Source organism: Uloborus diversus, chromosome 10, assembly GCF_026930045.1.
Source record: "Uloborus diversus isolate 005 chromosome 10, Udiv.v.3.1, whole genome shotgun sequence".
NCBI lineage: Eukaryota > Metazoa > Arthropoda > Arachnida > Araneae > Uloboridae > Uloborus > Uloborus diversus.
Window position 1 is genome coordinate 79,208,142 of NC_072740.1, and position 24,106 is coordinate 79,232,247.

General features: G+C 34.8%; 1 protein-coding gene across 1 annotated transcript in view; it reads left to right on the forward strand.

Moving 5' to 3' along the window:
- The first annotated feature begins 826 nt into the window (after window positions 1-826).
- The window catches only part of LOC129231427 (ADP-ribosylation factor-like protein 1), a 32,627-nt gene continuing 9,347 nt past the window's right edge, over window positions 827-24,106 (forward strand). The window contains exons 1-3 of the mRNA XM_054865740.1: window positions 827-991; window positions 2,825-3,041; window positions 16,942-17,053. Coding sequence (XP_054721715.1) covers window positions 988-991; window positions 2,825-3,041; window positions 16,942-17,053 — 333 coding nt within the window. The 5' untranslated portion in view covers window positions 827-987. The remainder of the gene's footprint in view (window positions 992-2,824; window positions 3,042-16,941; window positions 17,054-24,106) is intronic.

Consider the following 24,106-nt stretch of genomic DNA (forward strand, 5'->3'; position numbering starts at 1 on the left):
TCGCTATTACCCGACCCATGCAGGATCCTCATTGACGCTGCCCAATCTTCCCATTTCGGACAAGATGGTAAAAAACCCAGGGGTTCCACCTAAAAGGGGTCATGGCGCAGACTGCGCCATTAAAATTTTAAGGGGGGTTGTTTTGAAGGGTATTTTCCACAGATTTGGGGAGGTTTCTGATTGAGGGGGGGTGTCTTCGTGGTATGGGGGTGCGCCCTTGCCCTAGGGGGTCATCCCTGAAGGAACCTGATTTCTTTCGATTCTTGTTTCTATATTAACAAATGCATGTTTGCGGCATAAAAATTCTTCTTTATGTTAAAAAAAGATTCTTTTGAAAGTTATTAACTTGAAAATATTGCAAAATAATGATGAATAATTCACGAAAATTGGCACGAAATACTTTCTTTTAAATCGTATTTTCATTGAGCCTCTGTTGGCACCTCCTCATAAAATAGGTGATTACTCACTCCCACCCTTTGTTTTATTACTTTTCTCTGCATCTCAATCGAAAGTCTGTACACGCATATTCATCTTTGTTATGAAGCCCAGGAATTAGTTAATGAAACAAGTTTCTTTAGCGCTAATATAGCTGCTGAATACTGACTCCGTAGAAGGACCGTTGCCACACCTTGAGTATAGCGTCCACTCTCATGTCAAAACTTTTGTATTTATATGTCATGACGCTGGTTGAATATATAACTTAATATTTCCTGTTTCTTTATTTTAAATAGTTGTTAAATGCCGTTTCAATTTTATTCTTTTTTTTTTGAGGCTTACATGCATATTTTTACCTGGCAACACTCAAAATGCTCTTAGACACGTTTAATATGAATGTTGTCAGTGGCAGTGGTGTGTAGATTCTGAATTCTGAAACTTTTGCCGACAGTTTAGCGAAGATTTAGGAATTTTGTTATGCTTAGATAACAAGTTGTCTGTGAAGTTTGTGGAAAGTTTCAGATTGTTTTATTTTCTTCTGTTAAGAGTAAAATGGGTATGTGCTTTTTTCTCAACGGTTCAATTAATCTTTGTTAATTTATATTCATTCTCCACTCAGAACAGGTAACCTGTTCTGAGTAAGTGACTTACTCTTATTTCGTATTTAAATCTAATTTATGCTTAAGAATGAAATTGACACATGGTTTGTCCTGGCTTTCGTTAATGTTTTAGCTATATCACATTTAGAAATCATTTGTACACTTGTATGTCTCTGATTTGGTTTGACTTTGTTCGGGGTTTTAGATATCAAGAGGGTTTGTTTTCATTTTTACCAATCAAGAAAAAAAATTGTATGATTGGTTCTTCTGATGGTTAGCGTATTGGCTCGATTTCAATTTTTAGCCACCCTGTAACTTATTTTGGTTGGAATTAAAGTGTATCATAATATCACCTGAAAAAGAAAAGTTTTCAATCAATTACCTTCAGAATTGTTTTCACTTGTTGTGTTTTACTGGTGGAGATGCTTTACATTATTCTTTTGATATAAATGTTTGTGACATGTGAGGACGGTTCCAGGTTCTGGTTTTGAAGGTGGTCATTATTCTAGTGTGAGAACACAAATCGGGTGGGAGAAGAAGGTCAAGTGTAATATCCTGGCATGGATACAAATCATGTAGCTCTCTTCTTGGTAATTTCTTGACAATGAAGTCCTTAAAATGTTAGGCTACTTTAGTCTCATTAAAGTGAGTTATGGACCCAATCCATGAACTTGTTCTGACTTGATCCGAAGTTTATAGCCGTATTCAGAAAGCACTTTTATGTCTTCCTTCAATCCCAAAACAAACCAGTTACTGAAAAGAAGACTTTTCACGGGTTAAAAGAAGTGGTGTCTCTGAAAGTGGTTAGTACTTTGCAACATAAAAAGTTTTGCAAATTGCATTCTGGGTAGAAACCCATAAAACTCGAGTTGAAAGCTGGAGGTAAGTAGACCGATATAATACTGGTAAATAAGCTTGCCAGATTTCTGAGATGTTCATCCGGGACACGGGTATGTCCCCCCCCCCCTCCCCCATCAACGTCGCTTAGTATCGCAAAGGGTACACACCTGTGGATAAATTTTTGGAGTGTGGGCAGTTTATTCCTATGAATAAATGTTTACTGATTATGAACCTAAAATGGTAGTAATAAAAAATGACATAAGCAGATCAAGTTTGAACATTTCACTTCTTAGATGTATATATTTACAATTTAATTTAGTAAGAAAAAATACTTTGATTAAGGAACAAAAAACTGAACACTATTTAGTTATTCTTTTCATTTTATAGCACTTTTTTCAGACAGTCTCTTTTGGTTTTGATCTCGTAGAAATTCTTTTCTGATGGAGGTTCATTTTTCTGTTTACAGCTGTTTACAACTCCAAATTTCCCTAAATAATCATATCAGACGACAAACAATGTCTGACTAATAAACTAAAGCCTGTATGAGTTCTCACATGCTTCATTTAGATTATAATTGCCTACTTTGTATTATATTTAAAAATTAGTAAAATGTTTGTTGTGTGCTTATTGCTTATAATTAAAAAATATATCCACTGAAATTTTTGTTTGTTGTTTTGCAGTGCATTATAATCTTAATTTGTTGTTAATATTACTAACAGCAAATAGGGTTTTTACTTTTTGTGCTGTGTGTGCATATATATGTTTTTTAAAAATGGTTACGAAAAGTGCTAAAGTGGCTACCAATTTTTGCAACTTTAATAGTCGGTGGCTACTATTCAAAGTTCCTATGCTAGAGCTTTAAATCAAAATAAAATGTTGTGCATAACATATTTATGATATTTTGCATTGGTTGTTGATGTAACTATTTAATTCAATTCTTTAAATATCAGGTGGACTCATTAGCTATTTCAAAAATCTTCTTGGAAGTCGAGAAATGCGTATCCTTATTCTAGGTCTAGATGGTGCTGGTAAAACCACCATACTATACCGTCTACAAGTTGGGGAAATTGTCACTACTATTCCAACAATTGGCTTTAATGTAGAACAAGTGACCTATAAGAATCTGAAATTTCAAGTGTGGGATTTAGGAGGACAGACTTCTATCAGGTAGTTTTTCTTTTAGATATGTTTATGTATTGTTTAACTCATTCTTTGTATTTGTTAAAGGATCATGAGCTGCCATTTCTCTTCAGATTTTGTTGGGGCGGATAAGTGTTCATTGAAAAACAAGATCCAATTATCCCTTTTTATAGCAGTACAGTGGAGCGCCACAAATCTGCCGACCTGAAATCCGCCAACATTCCAGAATCCGTGTCGATTTTTTTTTTACGCCACAAATTTATTTTCCATTCTTATTTAATTTCAGTCTATAATAATCCAAACTGTGATGAATCCCAAACAATTGTTTTTACATTTCTATCGGATAATGCTTTCTGGCAAATTATCACGCATAAAATGCATGCTGAGCATTTAATAAAAACATATTTATTTTTAAAAAATATTTGTTTTTGCTTAGTATGCTTTATATTGTGTGCTACTAAAGAAATAATAAGAAATATCGTAAACTGAAAACAGAGAGAAACTGAGAGATAGCTGCAAAGTTACAGCAAAACTAATATTTCGCTTGACATGTTGCATCAAAAAAACACCAAAAGTACAAATGATTCAGCATGTAAAGCCAAATGTGGATGATTTTTAGCATTTCAATTGAAAACAAATAGCTTAACTATTGAAAATAATACGAAGTATTTTCAAACTGGCGCCGTTTATTGGTTTTTGTTTCTTTATGGTAGGGGTGGTTACTCCTAGAGCAATTATTACCTTTGGATGTAAAAGTTTTTTAAGTAACAGCTAAAATATTTAGTCAACAAGAAGTATTTAAATATATTGATAAATATTTTGAAGTTTTTATTGTTGGTATATTTCTACAATTTTAAGATAGCATTTAAAGTTAGTTTGTTTATGGCCTGAAATCCTAAGATCTGCACAACCACTTCTTCCACAAGTTTTTTTGACCCTCCACTGTATTTCTAGCAATTTTTGGTTTGACCAAAAGTGTTGCAGTCTAGCTATATAAAAACCTAGTTACTGTGCTGTGGGGAATTGACAATAACAGCGCTCAAGTTTTTAAGTCGAGGGCTTTGATGCGCAAACAACATTACACAACCTTGTACAATTTGAAAAAACACACTCAGAGCACACGTATAATTTTAAACCCTTGTTAGCCGCTAAATCCCCCCCCCCCCAAAAAAAAGGTGTTATTGATTGCAAGTGTAAAGTCACAAAACACTGCGTTTCATGTAGAGGGATTTTCGAACGCCGAAATAGTACGGTACCGTTCGAATTTTAATTAAGGACCCAAAAAAGGCATTAAAAGCTCTTTCTATCCGAAATACAGTGACCTCTCACTTATACGCGACCAAAGGGGACATCAAAAGTTTCCCGCATAAGTGAAAAACCCAAGTCAGGTTAAATGCAATAACTTCACATCGGTTATAGTAATACTAGTAGTTCAATACTAATGACAAAAATACGCACATAATTTCTATTTATGCATTGTAATTTAACAAAAATGTAAAATTTGAAATTGTACGTTTTGTCATTTTTTATATACTGTACAGTACGTAAGCTAATTCCCCAAAACCTAAAAAAATTTCACGTGTCAGAGCTATAGTCTACGAGGATGTAAAAGATCCTGAATAAGTTACGTCAGTGCTTACCCGCTTGACCACGACTTTTAGTGACGTCAACCTTTTCATATGTAACCGTATTTCGTATGTTTGGGGGAATTAGCCTCCCTTCTCGATGTCAATTACAAGACTAATTCCACCCTCAATTGCACATTTGTGCAAAAAAGAACGCTTTCTTTGATGAATCCGAACAATAAAGTAAAGGCATGTGAATGCATTCCAAAAGACAGAACAAGAAGGGCACAAATCTTCCGATAAACAAAAGCTTAAATACGCGATTTAATTAAAACTTGAAAAAAATTTATCGTGCATAAGTGAAAGGTGCATTTTAGGTTTCGTGTATAAATGAACAAAAGTTGACATTGTTTTCCTATATCACTGGCCGGGCCCGTGAGAAAAGCGCGCATAACTGAAAAACACGTATAACAGAGATCGCACATAAGCGAGAGATCACTGTAATTATCCAATTTTCTTGATTCGGGTCCCATGCGAAAGCCCATGAAAAAATACCCCTGATATTGATTTACTTCCTTTGAGTTGCAAAAAAAAAAAAAAAAAAAAAGGCTGTAAAATCACCAGGAAAAAATTTTAAAAACATTAAGCCTGATGAAACATCTGCTAGTCAAATCTTTATCTTATCGCTTGCCAACGAGTTGAGTTTAAATTAATGTGAAAAAAAATCATTTTTGATCTATTGTTATTTTTTTTTCTCGACTGTGAGCAAATTAAGTTCTTAAAAATTTCCCCTTTTAATTATTTTTTTGGCTATCTTTTTTTTTTGTTTGTACTGCCTGCAGATGATAATCGTGGATTTTAGTTGCAATTGAATCAATCATTTCAGAAAGGGCGTAAGTCCAATGCATTTCTGTAGGATTTACGCCCTTTCTGAAATAATAGATTCAATTATGGAGGGTTGCATTTAATTTATTCAGGACTTTTAGATTTGCTATTAATGAAAATTTTAGAATCATTATTTTGACAGGAAATTTTACAGTATTTTTTTTTTCGATTACTTAAGCCTAATTGTTGAACACGCATCACTTGACCTAACTTTTATTTTCGAGGTAGACCGCACAAAGCCGGGGGACCCAGCTAGTATAATATATAAATATATACAGTCAATGCTCACTGGAACGACTTTCTATTACTGCGACCCTTCCGTTATAACGACTGATGTATGAAGTCCTATTCCAAAGATGCAATGTTATTTTACCGTCTATTAGTGTACAAACTGAACCGTTCATTCTAGTGATGGGCATAATCAAGATCTTTTGATAATCGAGATCTTTTGAAATCGAGAACTCGAGGGCGAGCGATTGATAATCAAGATCTTTTGAAATAGAGAACTCGAGCGATTGACAATTGAGATCTTTCGAAATCGAGCAATTGATTTTTCGATTTCTTTGAATCAAGTTCTCGAGATGTTTGAATCAAGTTCTTGAGATGTTTGTAGTTCCAGGGATGTTTGAATCAAGTTCTAGACTAGTTCATTCACTTTCTGAACTTTTTCAGAATTGAGTTTAGTTTTATAGGGGTTTCGACAAAAAAAAAAATTGGGGGGGGGGATCCATGGCACAGCCAACTCTATTAAATTTTTTAGGGGCGGCTTTTTCATAAAGATTTTTTTGTTTCATTTTTCGGGGTGGGGGGGGGGGGGGCTCTTTTTCTAAACGGATGCTTTGTTGCAATTGAGAGTGTGCGCCATCAATCTGTGGGGGTTAGGGGGCGCCCTAGACTTTTATAACAGTTGGGTTTTCAACAGAGCCGTATTAACATCTATTTACGCCCCTAGGCCAAACTTAGAAATTACGCCCCACCTCACATATCTGAACTCTATTAAAATCGTATCTTCCCCTCCCCTCTAGAGGCTTAGCAGCAGCCAGTGGCAAGTGAAGATTTTGCCCTCTACTGTGTGTTGAAAAAATGAGGGATGGATTTCTTTCTTTGTTTTGATTCGATGATAGGTGGGGGAAGCGGAGGATTCCCCCGGGAAGTTTTAGAAATTGAAGCATTGGAAATGCAGTTTTAGGCCGTCTAAGGCAATTTAACGAGAAGTAATGGCATTCGAAATTCACCCTGAAAAGTTTTCGAAACTGAAATACATAACATATGTAATCAGTGGTGGCTCGTGGGAGGGGCCAGAGGGGGCCCGGGCACCCTCACTTTACTTGAGACAATAATTTATAATATCTTATTTTCTTTCCTTCTTTCTTTATCATTATTGTTATTTTTATTATTTATTTGTTTATTTATTTTTTTGTGTGTGCGTGAGTGAAATAAGAAAATGGATCGTATGTGTGGGAGGGGAGGGGGAGGTCAGGAAAATATTTTTTGATATAAAGTTTGTAATATCCCCCCCCCCCCCCTGAAATGTGTATCCATTGTATTCTCAATTTTTCCCTCAAGAAAGCTGGGCGTGAAGCCAGCTGATCACTATCACAAGACATTTGTCCAGGGCCTGTCCACTTTCCACTTTTTCCAGAGCAAATTGTTGCCGTCAGTATAGAGGCGTGTGGGGTGAACTAGAGCTAACACATTTACTGATATTAATTGAAAAGATGTTTTAAAATGAGGATGGGAGAAACCTCAAATTTTGAAGACCGAGCTGTTTTTTTTTTCAAAAGCTAGAACATTCGGCAGGTTTTACTCTTCTTTCTGTGCTTTTTGAGATCTTTTTATGCAGTCCTGCAGCATCTGCTTCTCGCGAAATATCATTTTCCTCGTTGGAACTTCCAAAAACGTACCTTAGAAATGTAAAAGGGCTGAAGAGAAATTAATAGAAAAAAAAGTTTGGGTAAATCTTAATTTCTTCTAAAAAGAAATCTTTAAATTAAACATTTTCTTTATCCTCCGCCTCCCTCCTATTTCTATCCTTATTTCTTCTTTTTTCTAGTTGATCTGAAAATAAGAAAGTCTTAAAAATGTTACTCTAGGGGAGGGGGCAGGAACGCACCCTATGTTGCCACCAAGGACGTATGTAAGGGATGATAAAAATAATATGTACATAAAACTTGACTAGATGCCATGAGAAAATTCTAATTCTTCAAAAGGTGCTGCAATCAAGTTTGGGAACCCTGCGTTAGAAGGCACCAGGCAATGGTGTGGTGTTCAGAAGGGGTCTGGGGTTCTGTACCTCTTATTCAAGAAAAGAACACGCCTTGAGAAAGCAAAAATATTTTAACAAAAATAAAAGCAATAATGTTGGGGAAAAAAACTCGATTCTTTCAAAAGGAAATCTTTAAATTAAAAATATTTAACAGATGCAGGTTATTGCTTAGCAAATTAAGTTCCCCTCTCTTGCTTTAACCCCCCTCCCTTTTTCCCCCTGGTCAGTCTGAAAAGAAGGGTTTTCAAATGTTTCTCTCCTTAACTCTTGTCTCCTGCAAGAAATTTAAAATAAGTTTTAGTTGTTCAATTGAAGTAATAATGGAAATTGATGTCCTAAAAATGCATTTGTTTAGGCACATTTCGACCATCAATTTCAAAACACTTCTGCAGGAAGGTCCACGAACCAACATCCTTTCACTAAGGTAACGACCAATTATTTTTAAATTTAAAAAAAAAAAAACCTTCCAAAAAAAACATCCAGGAACTAGAAAGCAAAAAATAATTCATCACATTTACATACGATTTCCTACCCAAACCTATAAATCAAATTTGTTTTACAATTCCAGTACAAAAATCAACTAAGCACCCAATTATAAAATAAACACTCATTTTAAATACTATACGAAAATTATTTTAATACCTAACTAATTATTTACGATCTCTTAATTTTTAATCACCTTTTGAAGTCAGTGCCTCCTATAAAATACTACCTAACCTACTGAAAACCCACCGAATCCTGAGCTAAACATTAATTTAACTAACACTAAATTAATCTTCAAAACCAAACCTTGTCAGTTGCAATTGGTAGTAGTTTAGAAGATTTCAATTTTAAAAAAATTTGGAGGAAGATCCCTAACCGCTCCTCATCTCTAAACGTTTCCAAAGCTAACCTGAAATAAAGTTTCATCTTTCAGGGGAGGATTCTCTCTTCCTTTCCAAAAATTGCATAATGTTGGGAAAAAATCTGAACTGCTTTTAAAAATAACCTTAAAAAAAAAAATTTAAAAGTTGCTGTCTTCATCAGGTATTCAAAACCATTAACATTTCCAAATATGGTCCACAATCACGTTTTTAAGACTTCAATTACTAAATTATTTTAAACGAGACTCCGACTGCTCCCGTATGAAATCTAAAAATGAAAACCCTGCAATTTCGAAAAGTGGAGAGTATTTAAATCCCTCCCCCTAGTATCAATGAATATCTCTTTAAAACTTTGTTTTTTAGGACTTCAATTTCAAACTAGTTTTTGTGGAGAACTCAGAACTGCCCTGCCCATAACATCATCAAAGTTAGTCTGAAACTGCATTTATAGAACTTCAATTTTGAAAAACTAAGTAGAAGGGATAATATAAAAAGGATTTCGCTTTTTTTAAAATCGATCAGGCGGGCAATTTAAAGAAGTCCCGTACCTTTTATTACCCTAACATCAACAAACAGTCTATAATGGCGCTTTTAAGATTTCAATTTCTAAAAATTTTCGCAGAAAGCCACTCGAATTTTTCCTCCTCGTAGCATCGCTAGAGACCGTCTAAAACTGTGTTCCTAGGACTACAGTTTCAAATAATTTCCACCAGACCCCCCTTCTCCTCCCCCGTTAGAAAGGAGAATGTTTTAAGAGTGCTCTCCTTTAACTTTTTTTTTGTTGCAACATTGGGTGAGTGTGAAGTCCTTGCCATACCTCAAAAAAAAAATGAGAAGATCAAGGCATTGTTGTTCCCCCCCCCCCCCCCAAGAAAAATGGAAATTGTAGAAAGGGTTGGGGGAAGGGAGAGCTGATCTTGGTTTTGGGCCCCCTCCAGAATAAAATATATTTTCGCCGCTGGTCGCCACTCATGATCTGGCCCCCTCACTTTTTCAAGGCACGAACCGCCACTGTACGTAATTGTAGGGAAGCTGCTGTACCCACGGACGGTTGCACCTATGGATGATGGTCGAGAAATTCCGTGTATCGTCAAGAGAGATCCTAATTGGTGTTCAACATGTGTGTCACAGCACTCTCCAGTACCCCAGGAAGTTTCAACAACCATCAAACGAACATTTAAGATTCTATCACATTTTTTCGGTTTTAGTAGGACCTAAGTAAAAAAAAAAAACATGAGCAATTTCTTTTTTTTCGTCCATCGTGGATTGTATTATTCATTTTTGTTATGAGTATCATGTTTCCCTATATTTTGTATCTGATTTTTAATGTTGTGAAACTGTTGTCTTGTCGATGTGACTGGCTTGCAAAACCAAAATGGTATACCTTTGTACCCAAGGACAGACAACTATGTGTGTCCACGGATGACAATTTTTAGTCTCCTTGGGTCACACCTAAGTCTTTTTACGGTGTAAAGTACCTCAAAATGGTGCCTTGTCATCAACGTCCGAAATTTGCTTTCAACAATGATGAATTTGAACTAGGGCTTGAAGATATAGTGTTGAAGTAACCCCTACCTGTTGTAGGATCTACAGACCGCCAATCCCACCTGTTTTCATTTGAAGTGGACTTTTCTAGATTTTTGTTGGTTTAACCTAAACAGAGCTTTTTTCTAATAAGGTAATTTTGTTAAAGGTTTCAATTTGCATATAAATTGAAGTTATTAATGTCTATGGGTACAAAGGCACTTGTCCGCTGGGTGAACGGGGTGTTGTATTCACGGACAAAAAAAAATAGTTTTTAATAAAATGTTTTTGAAGTTGAAAGCTTTGAGATTTTCACCTGAAAAAAATTGCCAAATTCGATGATAAGTTTTGTAGATTCTGCCAGAAAATTTTACCAATCGATGATCCATTCCCAGAGACCAGCAAAAATTGAAAAGTAAATTTTGCCCATGGATACAGCAGCTACCCCTATCTTTGATGTTACAGAAAGGGATGAGTTCGGGGATTCTCTCCTCCCCCCCTCTCCCACGTCGCAATTAGTCTTAAAAATGAAACCCTTGAAAAAAATTTGAAATAGAAACTGTAAATGTGTATTTGTTCTACCTTTAATGCATCTGATAGTGCTGGGTGACGGGATGGGTTTGGGGACTTTCCATAAAAATTTTTTTGAAATTTTAAATGATCTGCAAAGTGTTGGTAAAAGGAAGGGATCGGCAAGAACTCTAAAAAAATAACAAGTTTTGATAATTTTTAAAGTGATGTGCATGCTCGTATTTTGTCATTTGGTAAGATTTGAAGTCTCATTCGGAAAATTGACAATTCCTCCCCTCCCAAAGTACTAACTTTCAGGGCCCCTGATGATTGGCAGTCATAAATAAATGAATTAATTATTAATTGCAAAACACATACTTACTGATTTCAAGAATCAAGAGAAAAATAGTTTCAGTAACCGGTGGGGGGTGTAACTGAACATTTTCTAGGTCATGATTTTTACTAATTTTCCTGTGTGTGATTTACCTCTAATAAGTTTTTTACTTTGGCAAAGCCAGTGGCGAACTTGCCCACCGCTGGCGCATCGGCTGCCCTCAAACCCTATGCACCTTCAGTTTTTTTTTTTGCCCTCAAACCTGTGCACCTTTTGGAAGTCAAGGTTGGTGCTCTCTTGGAGAACTCCGCCCGCCCCTAGTCAAAGCTATATTTTAAAGAAATTATTGCTAAATCAAAGACTGAAAATCATATGCTTTGACCGGAAAAGGACCTCTACTCAAGCACCATGCCGTCCCCATCCCCCTTCCTATTGCTGTTTTTATGCTTAGCGTGCTGGTTGTAATCTTTCTAGATATATTTTGCTTCTCCATATACTAACGCATGGCTTTTTTTTCTTCCCCAGTAAGATGTTTATTTTTTTCTCTCCTGTGCTACATGCGCCCTTTTCAGCTTGCGTCCCTAGGCCAGGGCCTAGGTTGGCGTATTGGGTAATCCGGGCCTGGTTTTAGAGTTGTTTTTACAGGCACAAGAGGGGGGGGGGGCAGCTATCAAGCCTGTCATTTGAGGGGTCCCCTCCTCGCTTTTAGAAATTTTTCATACCTGAAGTTTTTGCTGTTATTAGCAGTGATATTCCCATCAATTTTTCTGAGGGTATACTCCCAGTAATCCATTACACACAATTTGTGTATGTGATCATATACATAGTATGTCATAATATGAAAATTTATGAAACTTGAGGGTATACACTATGTGTCTAAAAAATGTTTGATAGTATACGGCGTATAGAGAGTATACCCTATGGAAACACCACTGGTTATTAGGGTATAATATGCATTTCGTGCTTCTCTATTGTAAAATTTGAAATATTGGGCCTGAGTGGTCATGACGCATAGGTAGCCAATGAAACTTCAATTTACGGGGGGCAATTGCCCTCGTACCCTTCCATGAAACATTCTAGGTTTTACATTCAAGTGGGCCTAGTTTTTGTTGTTTTCCTATAAAATTTGTATTGAGTAATTATTGATAAGCAGATTGACCCTGTTTTAGGGGGGCAATTTAATAGATTTTAGACTTCATTTGGGGCTTTCAATCCTTGGGGGGATGCAAGTTTGACGAGGCTATGATAGCTCATCAGAAACTATGGGCCCGACCTATGAGAGATTCGGCCAGGAATCAAATTAGTTTAAATTTTGTAGGATTATGCATAGCGGTTAGTAAATTGGCAATCGGCGCCTGTTGGCGGCCCTCGAGGCATGCTCCGTAGTGTTTGAGATGGTGCTCCTCACTCTTGTACATCGGGTCGATGTCTGGAATTTGTTTTACATTTTGAATGATTCATTCGAACGGTTGTATGTTCTAATAAATGATTCTCAGTTATCGCGTGACTCTATGCATGATTTTGAGAGCTAAAGTAAGAAGTTAATAATGTAAAATTGGGGAATCAGTGCTTTTCACTCTGCGCAAATGGACTCACATTTCTTCTTGTTTATTGCTTTGTTTTTTTTTCTTTTTTGCTGTTGTTGAGAGAAATTGAATTTGAATTATATTAGTCAGATGGCTGAGATATGAGGAAGGGGGAAGGGTAACATATTTCTCTCTGTGTTTTCTAGAGGATTGGTATTCCCGATGCATTAGAAGTACTAGTATGACTTATTAACTTGGTTGATTATTTTGCTCCATTCTTGATTCACTCTTTTTTATTTTTCTCTTTCATATACTGACTTGAGGAAAATGTAGTGAAGGAGGTGAAAGTTGCAACATTTCTGAGCGCATTAATTTTAGCTTTCATTCTTTGGCCCACTTTTTTAATTCAAATTACATGAAATGCAGATTATTATTGTTTAATTAATTTAAATTCCCTACACATGAAATTTGTAACTTCTTGTGTGCGTAATGCATCCGCAGGAATGCATAATATCAAAAGCAGATTTTATTCGGTTTTCAAATCATCCGAAAAAGTCGCTCAATAATGAACATTTGACAACAAGCAATATATTACAGGGATGACCAAAAGAGGGGGGGGGGGATGGGGATGGTCCATGACGTAGACCGGCGATTAAAGTTTTGATGGGGAGGGGGGTAACTTGAGAGAGCTTTTGGTCTTTCTTTAGGAGGCTCTCGTTTTGGGGGTTCTCCATCGCATTTGAGGGCTGGGTGTCACTGCCCTTAAGAGGATGGGCACCCCTGCATTGTAAACACGTTGCGTTTAAACGTTATGATGTTTTAACATGGTTGTTGCAGCGTTAACAACTGATTTAAGCGTTTACTCAATGAAGTGTCCTATCTGGGAATACCTAATCCAAAAAAGCAACTGAGAAGCAATTTTTCTATTCTAAAAGCATGTATGATGACAGGAGTGTCTTTTCGTCCCTGTAAGCAATGGCGTCCCCCTTGCGACAATAACTCCCCCCCCCCCCTTTCCAAGAACAATAGACTCAAAAAGGGCTAAGACTCAAAAATTTCCATTACCTGGTTTGTGCCATACAGTCTCCCCCCTCGCGAGCACCTCTACAAATGAATCACTCGAAAAGTCAACCACTCTAGAGGTTTGTTCGATTTCTCTGTGGTGCAGTTGAAGGGGGCTGTACGATGATGGTGTGCTCTCAGAGTTTTTGCTGAAGTTTTCCCTTTTTTAATTAAAATATGTTTATAAAAAAAATTAAAGTTCGAACCTGTTAGTGTCGCCCGAGGACCCACCCATATTATCATTACCCCCACTTTTTAATGAAAAAATATGTATTTGATCTTTTAACTGTCAAGCTCAAAACAGTATGGTAAGCGTTTCTCTATCTTTTATTTCCACCAGCACCACTGGAGCTCAAAATTTTCACTTGTCACTCCAAGTCCCTCGTACCTGCCACTATTTGTGGCTTAACCAGTTGGATGGGACCCTGAAGACAGCTCTGATTTTTGAATAAGATCAGAAACTAAGCAATCCCTGGTCCAGCATCCCTAGAGATATCATTTCGCTTGGAGGACTTTGTGACCACGAGCATATTTGATGACCCCCCAGTCACTATTACATACCTGCCAAGCCTTCCGGATTTCCCGGAAGTTTTACGGATTTTTATTTCCTTTTCCGTTTTTCCGGTTATGAGCAAAATCTTCCGGATTTTTCACGTTTTGTAGGAAAAAAAATTGTATCTCGCCAATTTTGGCGCTAACGATTCTTTTGTGGAACATTTTAGGCCAAGTAGCCAAGGAAAGGTTGCCGTAGGAAAGTGGCAGAAGAAGTGAGGCAAGATTATGACGTCACGGAGTGATACAGCGCATGACTTCATCGGGATCCAATCAAAGCAAGCATCGCGCCTGGCAACTAGGGGCTCAATTTTGGCGCCGATTATCTTCTCATTCTCTCAGTTCGAGCTGTTTGTGCTTTGTTCTTTTTTTAAAATGAGTACCAAATGTTATTTCCAATCTTTTAAAGAAAGCAATAAAAGTAATATTTACTAAACAAAAGTAAGTTCAATTGATATGAAATTCATAACTAATATATTGTTAAATAAAAAGAGGATAGGGGTTCTGTTTGATTTTATTTTGCCTTAAAATCTTGTGGATAAAAATAAAAAAATCTTCCGGATTTTTTTTCTCGGAGGTTGGCAGGTATGCTATTAATGAAGATGGTGGATCTTCGACCAGCGAGGATTGAACCCGAGAACCTCTGGTCACAAGTCCGATGCCTTACCGAGCAGGCTACCACGGCTTTCACCGAAGCACACAACCCATCCCCCCCCATATCTGCTCATATAATAATTTCTTAATAATTTTTGTTCGAAAATATATCGTTCTGTTATCAAGGGATCTCTCGATAATCGAAAATTCGACATGCAATTATAACCCCATCCAAATAACATATGCAAGAAACAATATTCAATTTTAAATCCATTCCAAATCCATCCCTCTCAAGAGCGATGGTGCATCACCAACGGAGCTCTCCCACAATTGCAATACCCCCAAAAGAAACAAAAGTCCCGAAAAACTGCAATCCCACAGTTTGCGTCATACCCCTCCACCTTTTTTTGTCACCCCTATGAATTAATTACACGAGAAGTAACCCACTTGTTTCATTAAGAAATTAATAACACTTTTGTGCCGAGAAGTAACAGGAAATACCCAATTTTTGTAGCAAAAATATCAAATTTACTACAGACACCTGTTTCGGGTTTCATTACCCAATGGTGTGGTCGAAAGTAGACGTAAGGGGAAGAGATTTCCTCTGGTTTTCAACTAAAGTATTCACCTTTTTTACATGAAATTTAATTTTAGTTTTAATACCTGTTTAGTCGGAACCTTATTAGTTTCCCTAACCTTTACTTCCATTACTGAGACACACGACCCATGTCACCCACAGACCCGTCCATGTGTTCATTCATTAACACTTTTCTCTCAAAAGATATCATTGGACTACCAAATCACCCCAAAAAATCATCCGATTATCAAGCATTCCACAGCACACATTCAATTATAACTCTTCGAATGAAACACTCGAGAGGCATTTATTTGATCATAACACCATTTAGGACTCATCAGGCGGACTCTCCTCCCCCTCCTCAAGAAGGGTACTCCTAAAAAAAGACTAACATCCATTAAGAATTCCAAAGACGCAGTATGTGCCCCCCCCCCCCCCCCCGACCCACTTCCCCTGTGTCCTCAGCGCAGCCCGTCATTCCAAATTTTTCTTTGGGAAAGGTGAAGGGTATAATCTACTCAATGCAACTTTTTTCTGAAGACAGCAAAACCCATGCCCATTCCTATGTAAAAACATTAACTTTACAAAACCAGCCCTCTGACTCCCTGAATGATGGATCCGCCCCTGCAACTGAATCACTTCAGAAGACAATTATTGATAGGTTCATTTGATTATCAAATTCATCCAGAAATACACTGCTCGAGTGAAAGACTTCTCGAGAAGTTCACAAAACGAGAACTCGAGCAATTGATCGCTCGAGTACTCATAAAGTGATAATCGAGAACTCGAGATGTATTAATAGAGATCTCAAGATGTGTTAATAGAGATCTCGAGATGTGTTAATAGAGATCTCGAGATGTGTTAATGTAGAACTCGAAATTCGCTAATCGAGAACTCGTAATAATCGAGTTTTCGAGTGTTTCGATTGTGAGAACTCGATTATTTCCATCACTAGTTCATTCCAATATAACGTCCAAAACTAAGTTTAAATTTTTGTATTATTCTCAGGACTAACTATTTGAAAACTAATACTGAAACATTTTATGTTTATAAAGGTAAAATATTTCCATTGAAAAGAACTGTTTTGTTGTTGTAGGGCCAAAGAAGGGAGAAAACTGCACACGAATAGTAGACATTTCAAATTACACACATATATATATATTTTGAAAAAGTCAAATGTGAAAAGCTTCTGCAATAATTGCAGCATAAAATTTTTAAAAAGGGAAAAAAGGTATCAAACTTTTTTACAGTGATTTTGTTAATTTCTTGATTCTCCTTTTAAACAATGCATAACTAGAAGAAAGTATTTGTGCATTTTAAAAAATGACTGAATAATATGCAATACGTTATAACAACCTCTCGTTATAGCAATCTATTTTGCTTGGATGACAGGGGTCATTATAACGAACATCAACTGTACTGTGACGCCCATTTTGGGGATTTGGAGTTGTGATTATGTCCATAATTTGAAACTATCTGTTACCTGAGATTGCCATGTAGATACATGAAAATCTGAATTCCCTCTTTAATTCTTAAATAAGGTATTGATGCTCTGCTTTGATGCACGAACAGCATTTGTAGTATGTATTTGTGTTCACTTCCAAATAATAAATGTTTTGTTCTATGTTATAGTTTAATCATTGCTTCATCATTGTTTAATCATTTTCAGGCCCTATTGGCGGTGCTATTATTCCAATACAGATGCAATTATTTATGTAGTTGATAGTGCTGACAAGGATAGGATTGGAGTATCTAAACATGAATTGGTGTCGATGTTGGAGGTATGTAGCCTTGAAATAGATATTGTTAGATTTTGAAATGTTATGTGCATAAGAAGTAATGTCAAAAATTTTGGTATTTTTCATAAATGTTTTCATACAGGGTTGCTATTTTGTCCACTTTTTTGTAAAAAGTACGGGACGCCAGAAGAAACTGGAGAAAATGGACGAAATGAAAAATAAACTGATTGTACATACATAAATTATTATTGGTGTAATAACATTAGTATATTATTCTAATACATTTTCTATTATGAATTAATCATTTAATTAAAATAGAATCATTAGCTTTAGAATTTCATAAAGCTAAAAAAAATTTTAATTACACATTGGTGCAGCTAATTTTAGATCATAATTTACTAAAAAGTAATAAAATTTTACAATGTGAATAGGCTATTGGGCATGATTACATTATTGCATACAATAGCAGAAAATAAACTCAATGGGAAAGTCAAATGAAATGCTTAAAGACATATAAAACAAAGATTTAGTATAGACTAAAAATATTTTATAACTGTTATATTTTTAGAGTTTTTATTGGTGGTCACCCCATAGTAAAATATTTATGTACTCAGCATATTTTGTGGGTATGTTAATGTTATACAAATTAAGAAAAATGACTACTTTAGTATGGTTGTGGGTACTCAGAACAGTGTACCGGAAGAGGCTATAATAGGCAAGACGGTAGATAGCTTTAAAAGGGCCATTAATCTTCATTGGGGACTAATAAATTGATAAGGGAACAAGCCTAGTCAGAGCCTGTTGCTGATCATCGCATTTGTATTTGTATTGCAAGAACAGATTTCATTTCATGGCAACATTTCTTTTATTAATGTCAAGTACTTTTTCTTTTTAAATATGATTTTTAATGTTTTGAAACTCTAACCTTTAAAAACTTTTTGTTTCTACTTTTTTAATTTTTTAAATGCACTAATTATGGGCAATAAACCTCCATATCACAAATAAACATCTTGAAATTTACAGCTGATGTGCTTGTTTTATAAATGCTATTACATGCATTATAATATATTTTAACACTCATTTGATTTATTAACACACTTGCATAAACTTCAACTGATCATACTTTTTTTATTTTCACTTTAAAATATTTTGCAATCAATTGTTTATATACATATTTATGTATGCTGATTTTACATTAAAATATTACTTGAATAAGAAAAATCTAAATAATTATTTATTATTTTCAAACTTCAAATTTTAAACTCAAAACTTTTAGTTTACTGATGAAGTGGACAAAATGACATTTTGTCCGGGAAGGTTTTTTCCGGGCTGGACAAAATAGGACAACCCTGTTTTCATACTATGATTGAAACTGTAGGTTGCTTGATTTGAATTTGTACAGAGAGTACTTTTCTTTTTTTTATCTTTCAAAAAGCAGCTCCTAGTGAAAAAAATGGAAAAAGCAGGCACTTGTTTGAAGTTAGCATAATATAAATTCTCAAAAAACGTATGCAATATTTTTCTCATTTTTAAAATTAGTTTAATTATTATGATTTAGCTTATGCAAAAGCTAATGATGGTGTTAAGATTGTAAAAAATAACAATGCATGCGAAAAAGCATTACTTCATGTCTAGCTCAAATATGTATGAAAAGTATTTACATCATTATTTTATTTATTTCATCACTTTTGTCTACCATTTTATATTTTTGCTATAGAGGAGGAGGGGGCACATGTGGACTTTTTTAAATTAAACTTTTTGATTTCATTTTCTCTCTTTTCTTTTTTACTAACCATAGTCTTTCATCTTTTCCCTTCAAATATACATGCTGAAACATTTAGAGATGTGACAATATGTTTTTTTTAAACATGCAAAAATTGTCCACATGTTCCCATACATGGTTTTGGTTCATTACGACACCACAAATGGTAAATGGCTTGTATTCACATAAATAGGAAACTCATCATTCTCCCAAAATTGCTTGACTGAACTTTTTTTGCCACTTTCAGAAATTTCTTTTGTACTCAGTATGAATTTTGAGATCCCAGACGTATCAAGTCTGTTTGATTAGATATTAAGGCATAATACATGCCATAATATCTCATTTTTCTTTTTATTAAAATCATCTGTATTTTCTGCATTAAAGGCTCAACTAAACTATTTTTTGGTCTTGAAAAAAAAAAAGGGGTTTAGACAGTGCTTCATATTGCTATTTGTCTTCCTTCAGTTAATACCAACTATTCTATTATTTCTCTAAGCATTAGGGAGCTTTTTATTTATAGCTTATGCATAGCAAAATGAAAGCATTGTGGCTTAAACATAGAAAAAGACATAGTGTACCTACTAGAAATGATTTTATACTGTATGAAGGTGCCATACTTCAATCCAAATGTAACTACACAGCTTATTCACAACCACAAAATGACCGCAACGAAATAATGCAAGTCTTTGTTAGTCATTCAAAAATTATTTTATGCTCCCTAATTCTTCAATTTTGTGTAATAACTTATATAATATTATGGTTACGTTTAGATTGTCCATATATGCCAACTTAACCCAGTGGGGGTTTTTTTGGGGGGGGGGGGACAAAATTGATTAATTAATCATTATAATCAATAAATGGGCTATTTGCCTTCATTTAATTAATTTTCATGATTCAATATAAAGGTATATTAATTACATCCAAACAAATCCAGCCTACATTAGTTTTTGAGCTTTAAAACAGCATGATTGACATATTTCAGAAATGTTTCCTGCCAATCACTTCAAATTTTCTTGGGAAGAGGTTTAAGGATATGTTTGATGTTTGTTCTTTTCTTAAATTTGCTATATATATTTTTAAGTCTGGGATAATTGATTTGTCTGTGTATGTCCCTATAAGAAAATTGCCTTCTCTCCCCTACTAAATTACAACTGTTTGGACCATTTGGAGTTTCTTTGTTAGAGAACAAACTTTGTTTGGACCATTTGAGTTTCTTTGTTCCCTACGAATTAAAAAAAGCAATTATAAGCCATTACACCTTAAAGTAGGGCCGTGAGGGCATTTAGTTTTTTCCTTTGTTTTGAAAAAAAATTTGAAAAACCTTTTTTTCAAAAAAATGTAAAGACATTTTTTAAAAAGAGAGGTAGAAAAAATAAAATAAGCTTCACCAGATAAGATTTTAAATTACTCTCCAAATAAAATGCACGCAACCACGACATGGAAAACGAGCTGATGTGTGCATCACATGACTTCTTTTTACTCCAATTTAAAGATAATAGTGCCTTGGAGTAAAAAAAGAAGCAGTTTAAGTATTTTCACCTAAAGTAATGTTGGGAACCGAAGCAAAGAAATCATTTTATACAGATAAATTTTCCCAATATTGGCAGTTTTAATGTGATTCAATGGTTAACTCTCTAAATGTGGCAAAAACTAAAACCAGATTTTAAAAAAAACCTCAAGTTGGCAACAAAACTTGCTGACCAAAAGCTTGGCAATATATTGCCTAGTGTTTACCAAATTATAACACCACTTGAGTTAGCATTGAAATTAACAATGATTTCCCCCAAAAAAGGTGTAAAAGACCCCCTTTGGAATATCCAAATGCAACCAAAAGAGAAGGTGCAAAACTAGGTCCCACTAGAGGTCTACACACCAAATTTCAACTTTCTAGGACATACCGTTTTTGAGATATGTGAGATACATGCGTACATACGGACGTCACGAGAAAACTCTTTGTAATTAGCTCAGGGATTGTCAAAATGGATATTTGGGGTGTCTGTACATTCCCAGGCATATATCCACATGTGGTCGGGTCAAAAAAAAAAAATCAACATTCATTCGGGGGTGAGCAAAATAGAAATTAAGGCTGATTTTTGAGTGAAAATATTTTCGTGAATACAATACTTCCTTTTTCGTAAAAGGAAGTAAAAATGGACAATTTTGAAAAGCATGTGATATATTTTTTCTGTTTAGGTTCTCATGGGCCTATGTTTCCAATTAGTCATTGGCTAAATCCTGATCATTTGGCTTTTATACGTTGAATGCCTTGCAATTTTGGTATGTTATTCTTCAATGCCAGGAGGTGTCAAGTGCAATGTTAGGGCTTATTTGTAGTTTTTTAGCAATCTTTTAGTATCCGCTTTCGAGTTACGATATTTCTTATTATTGTTGAAATAGTGTACAATAGAAATCATATTGATTAAGTAGAGGAACGTATTTTTTAAAATATATATATAATTAAAAATTTTTTTTTTCAATCACCCTCGTTTTTTTGTTCTCTCTCGGAATATTTTTCAATCTAAAAAACATACAAATAAATCAATTTGGAGACCCATTTGGAGTTCCTATTAACAAAGCTCATGAAAATATACAGTTGAAACTTGTTGGCTTGCAGACCTCTGATATATGTAAATCAAGTTTTATAGAATTCAGAGTTTAGGGGTTCTACAAATTCTTACCTCCCAAGTTTTTCCAACATTAAAGAAAGTGAAAGCATACAGTGTCAGTAGCACATGCCTTGGTGAATATAATAAACATTAAACATTTATGAGTTAATTAAGAAGCAAATTAAAATTTGCAATCAATATTTCAAATTTCAAAAATCAATAATAAACTCTATCAAATTTGGTAGGTAAAAATTACGTGTCTGCCATCCTACTGATAATTTTGATTTCATTTCCTTTCACTGAATTTTTAGTTTAATGTTTGTAATTTTTGGTATTGTGAGATTACCTTTTTGTTTGATATTCATGTAATATTGAGCTAATAGTAGAATCTTGTCTTCGCATTATGACCTAGTTGCTTTTGCACTGTTTGCAGTTTTGCTAGTTTGTTGGGGCAAACCTGACCTGGCAGCATTGCCATGCTGTGATTGGGATCTGTGTTGCCTTTACAATGCTGCCTGTTTAGGTTTGCCCCAACTATAGGTTCTTTTTTTAACCTATATTTTGGTAGAAATACATATCAGTTTTGCACTACTGAATAGAATGATTAATTTCTTTAGGTTTGCAGCTAAATGTTTGAGTTCTTTCCCACTCTATTATAATTAGGAATCTTAGTTTTTGTTACTATGGTATTTTTATCATTTTGTATTATACAAAATTATTAGTTGCATGTTTCAAAAGTATTTGACTGCCTGTTTATCCTGAATTTCAAATTTTTAAAATGAAATTAATTCAAATTGTTGCACTTACAAGCAAAAAAATGGTTAACAATTCAATGAAAACAGATATATCACCTTTTCCACACGAAGCAACTGTTTTATAATGAAGAATTCCTAACAAGCTTACAACTAATCATCAAAATGCACCACATGGCTTACACAATAAAAATGCTGCATAAGTGGGTGCCAATTATGGTAAATAAGATTATTCATCAGGGCCCATGCTAAGCATTTGCCACCACACCAAATGAGAATAATAACCTAAATTTGATGATGCTAACTCTGATTTGACAAAAGTACTGACAAATATTCTTTGAAAATTCGACATGAAAAAATACCATCTTCATGTCTTGAGATTTGTAGGTCTGAAAAGTATTTTAAACCTCGGAAAAATGTGTTAAGCAGAGTCGTTGAGTTCCAAAGAAGCCAAAGACAACAAATTTCCAAAGAAATAACCTTTATTCAGCTTTGAGTATAGCTGAATAAGGATATATCAATATAGCTGACAAAGGAATAATTAACTGAAATAAAAACTCATCCCATCTTATACAGCAATCCACAGAATTTAGAAAATGTATTTTCAAGCAAAAATGTTAGGCCTCTGCCATTTTCTAATTTTTGGACATGAGGCTAAAGCGAAGTGAGTTTTTCTCCTGTACCTGGTACAGTACTACTTTTAATGAAATGAATGTATAACTTTCTTTATGGAACATATTTGGATTTATTTTCTTTTATAAACTGATTTGTTCCTTTCTTTTCTAAAAAATATCCTCCATAGCTTTTGATTTAAAATTTAGTTCAATTTTATAACTTTTTAAAAACATTCTGTGAATTAGTGCGATTTGAATAAGGAATAAGAAATCACCTTTTAGAAAATTGAAAATATCTTAGAATACAGGAGTTCTTTTTATCCTCTGAGATCAAGGTTTGCATTAACTAAATGCAATGCAAAATGCAGTTGGAATTAACACTAGTCTATCATTAGCTATTAGGCTTGACAGCCCATTATGAACCTAAGCCTTTTTTTTTTAAATCCAGGCTTTTTTTTTCTTGGAGATGGACCTCCAGTTTTTTATCTTAATTGCGCTAAAATCGAAGTTCAAACCGTCTACCACTTGGTCATTGTACAAATGGTCTGTGTTGAAAACTTTCAAATCAGCATAATCACTATCCATTCTCATGAGTTTGCCTGCGCATTTCATTTTGTTCAGTTTAATAAATTTTTAAATGTCAACATCCCTAAAGGTATTGTTAAGTTCACAGTTGTAGTGTTCGCGCTCAACTATGCATAACCTGGGTCCCATAAATGAATAAGATTTGGATCCTCTGGTGGAAAAATTTAGTCCTTTAAATTTTGAACCAAAAATCTCACAATCTAAATGAATAATATACTAGAGGTAATATTTGTATATCTGAAAATAAAAAGGGGGGGGATGGAAAAAACTCACCACAGTGTAATAAAATAATGAAATAAACAAAATTGTTTCCTTTTTACCATTATTTTCTGCGATTATCATTGTAAAACTATTTTCAAATAATACTCTTGTAAAAATTAGTTATGTGAAAAACTATTTGATCAGTTTCAGTGAGATAATAACTAAAGTGACTTTTGAGTAGGAGTCTACCATGATATACCATACAAGTGCCTCTGATTAATTAAGCAGAAAGCACTCCCTTAGTCTTTGTTTTCCTGGAATGAATTTTAGGTGAAAATACGGAACAGCTGCCCCTTCCCCCTCTCCACACACACATTTACCATGAATTATCATTGACCTTTAAAAAGAAATAGAAAAAAAAATCTGAGCAAAATTTTCAAAATTATTCAATACTTCGTCTCTGCGCTTTCAAGCTGCAGCTCCGACAGCTGTGGACACTAGGAACCTCAGTGCTGCTTGCTTGGTGTTAGTTCAATGTAATTAAATGAATATCAAAAGAAAAAAAAACGAGGCTC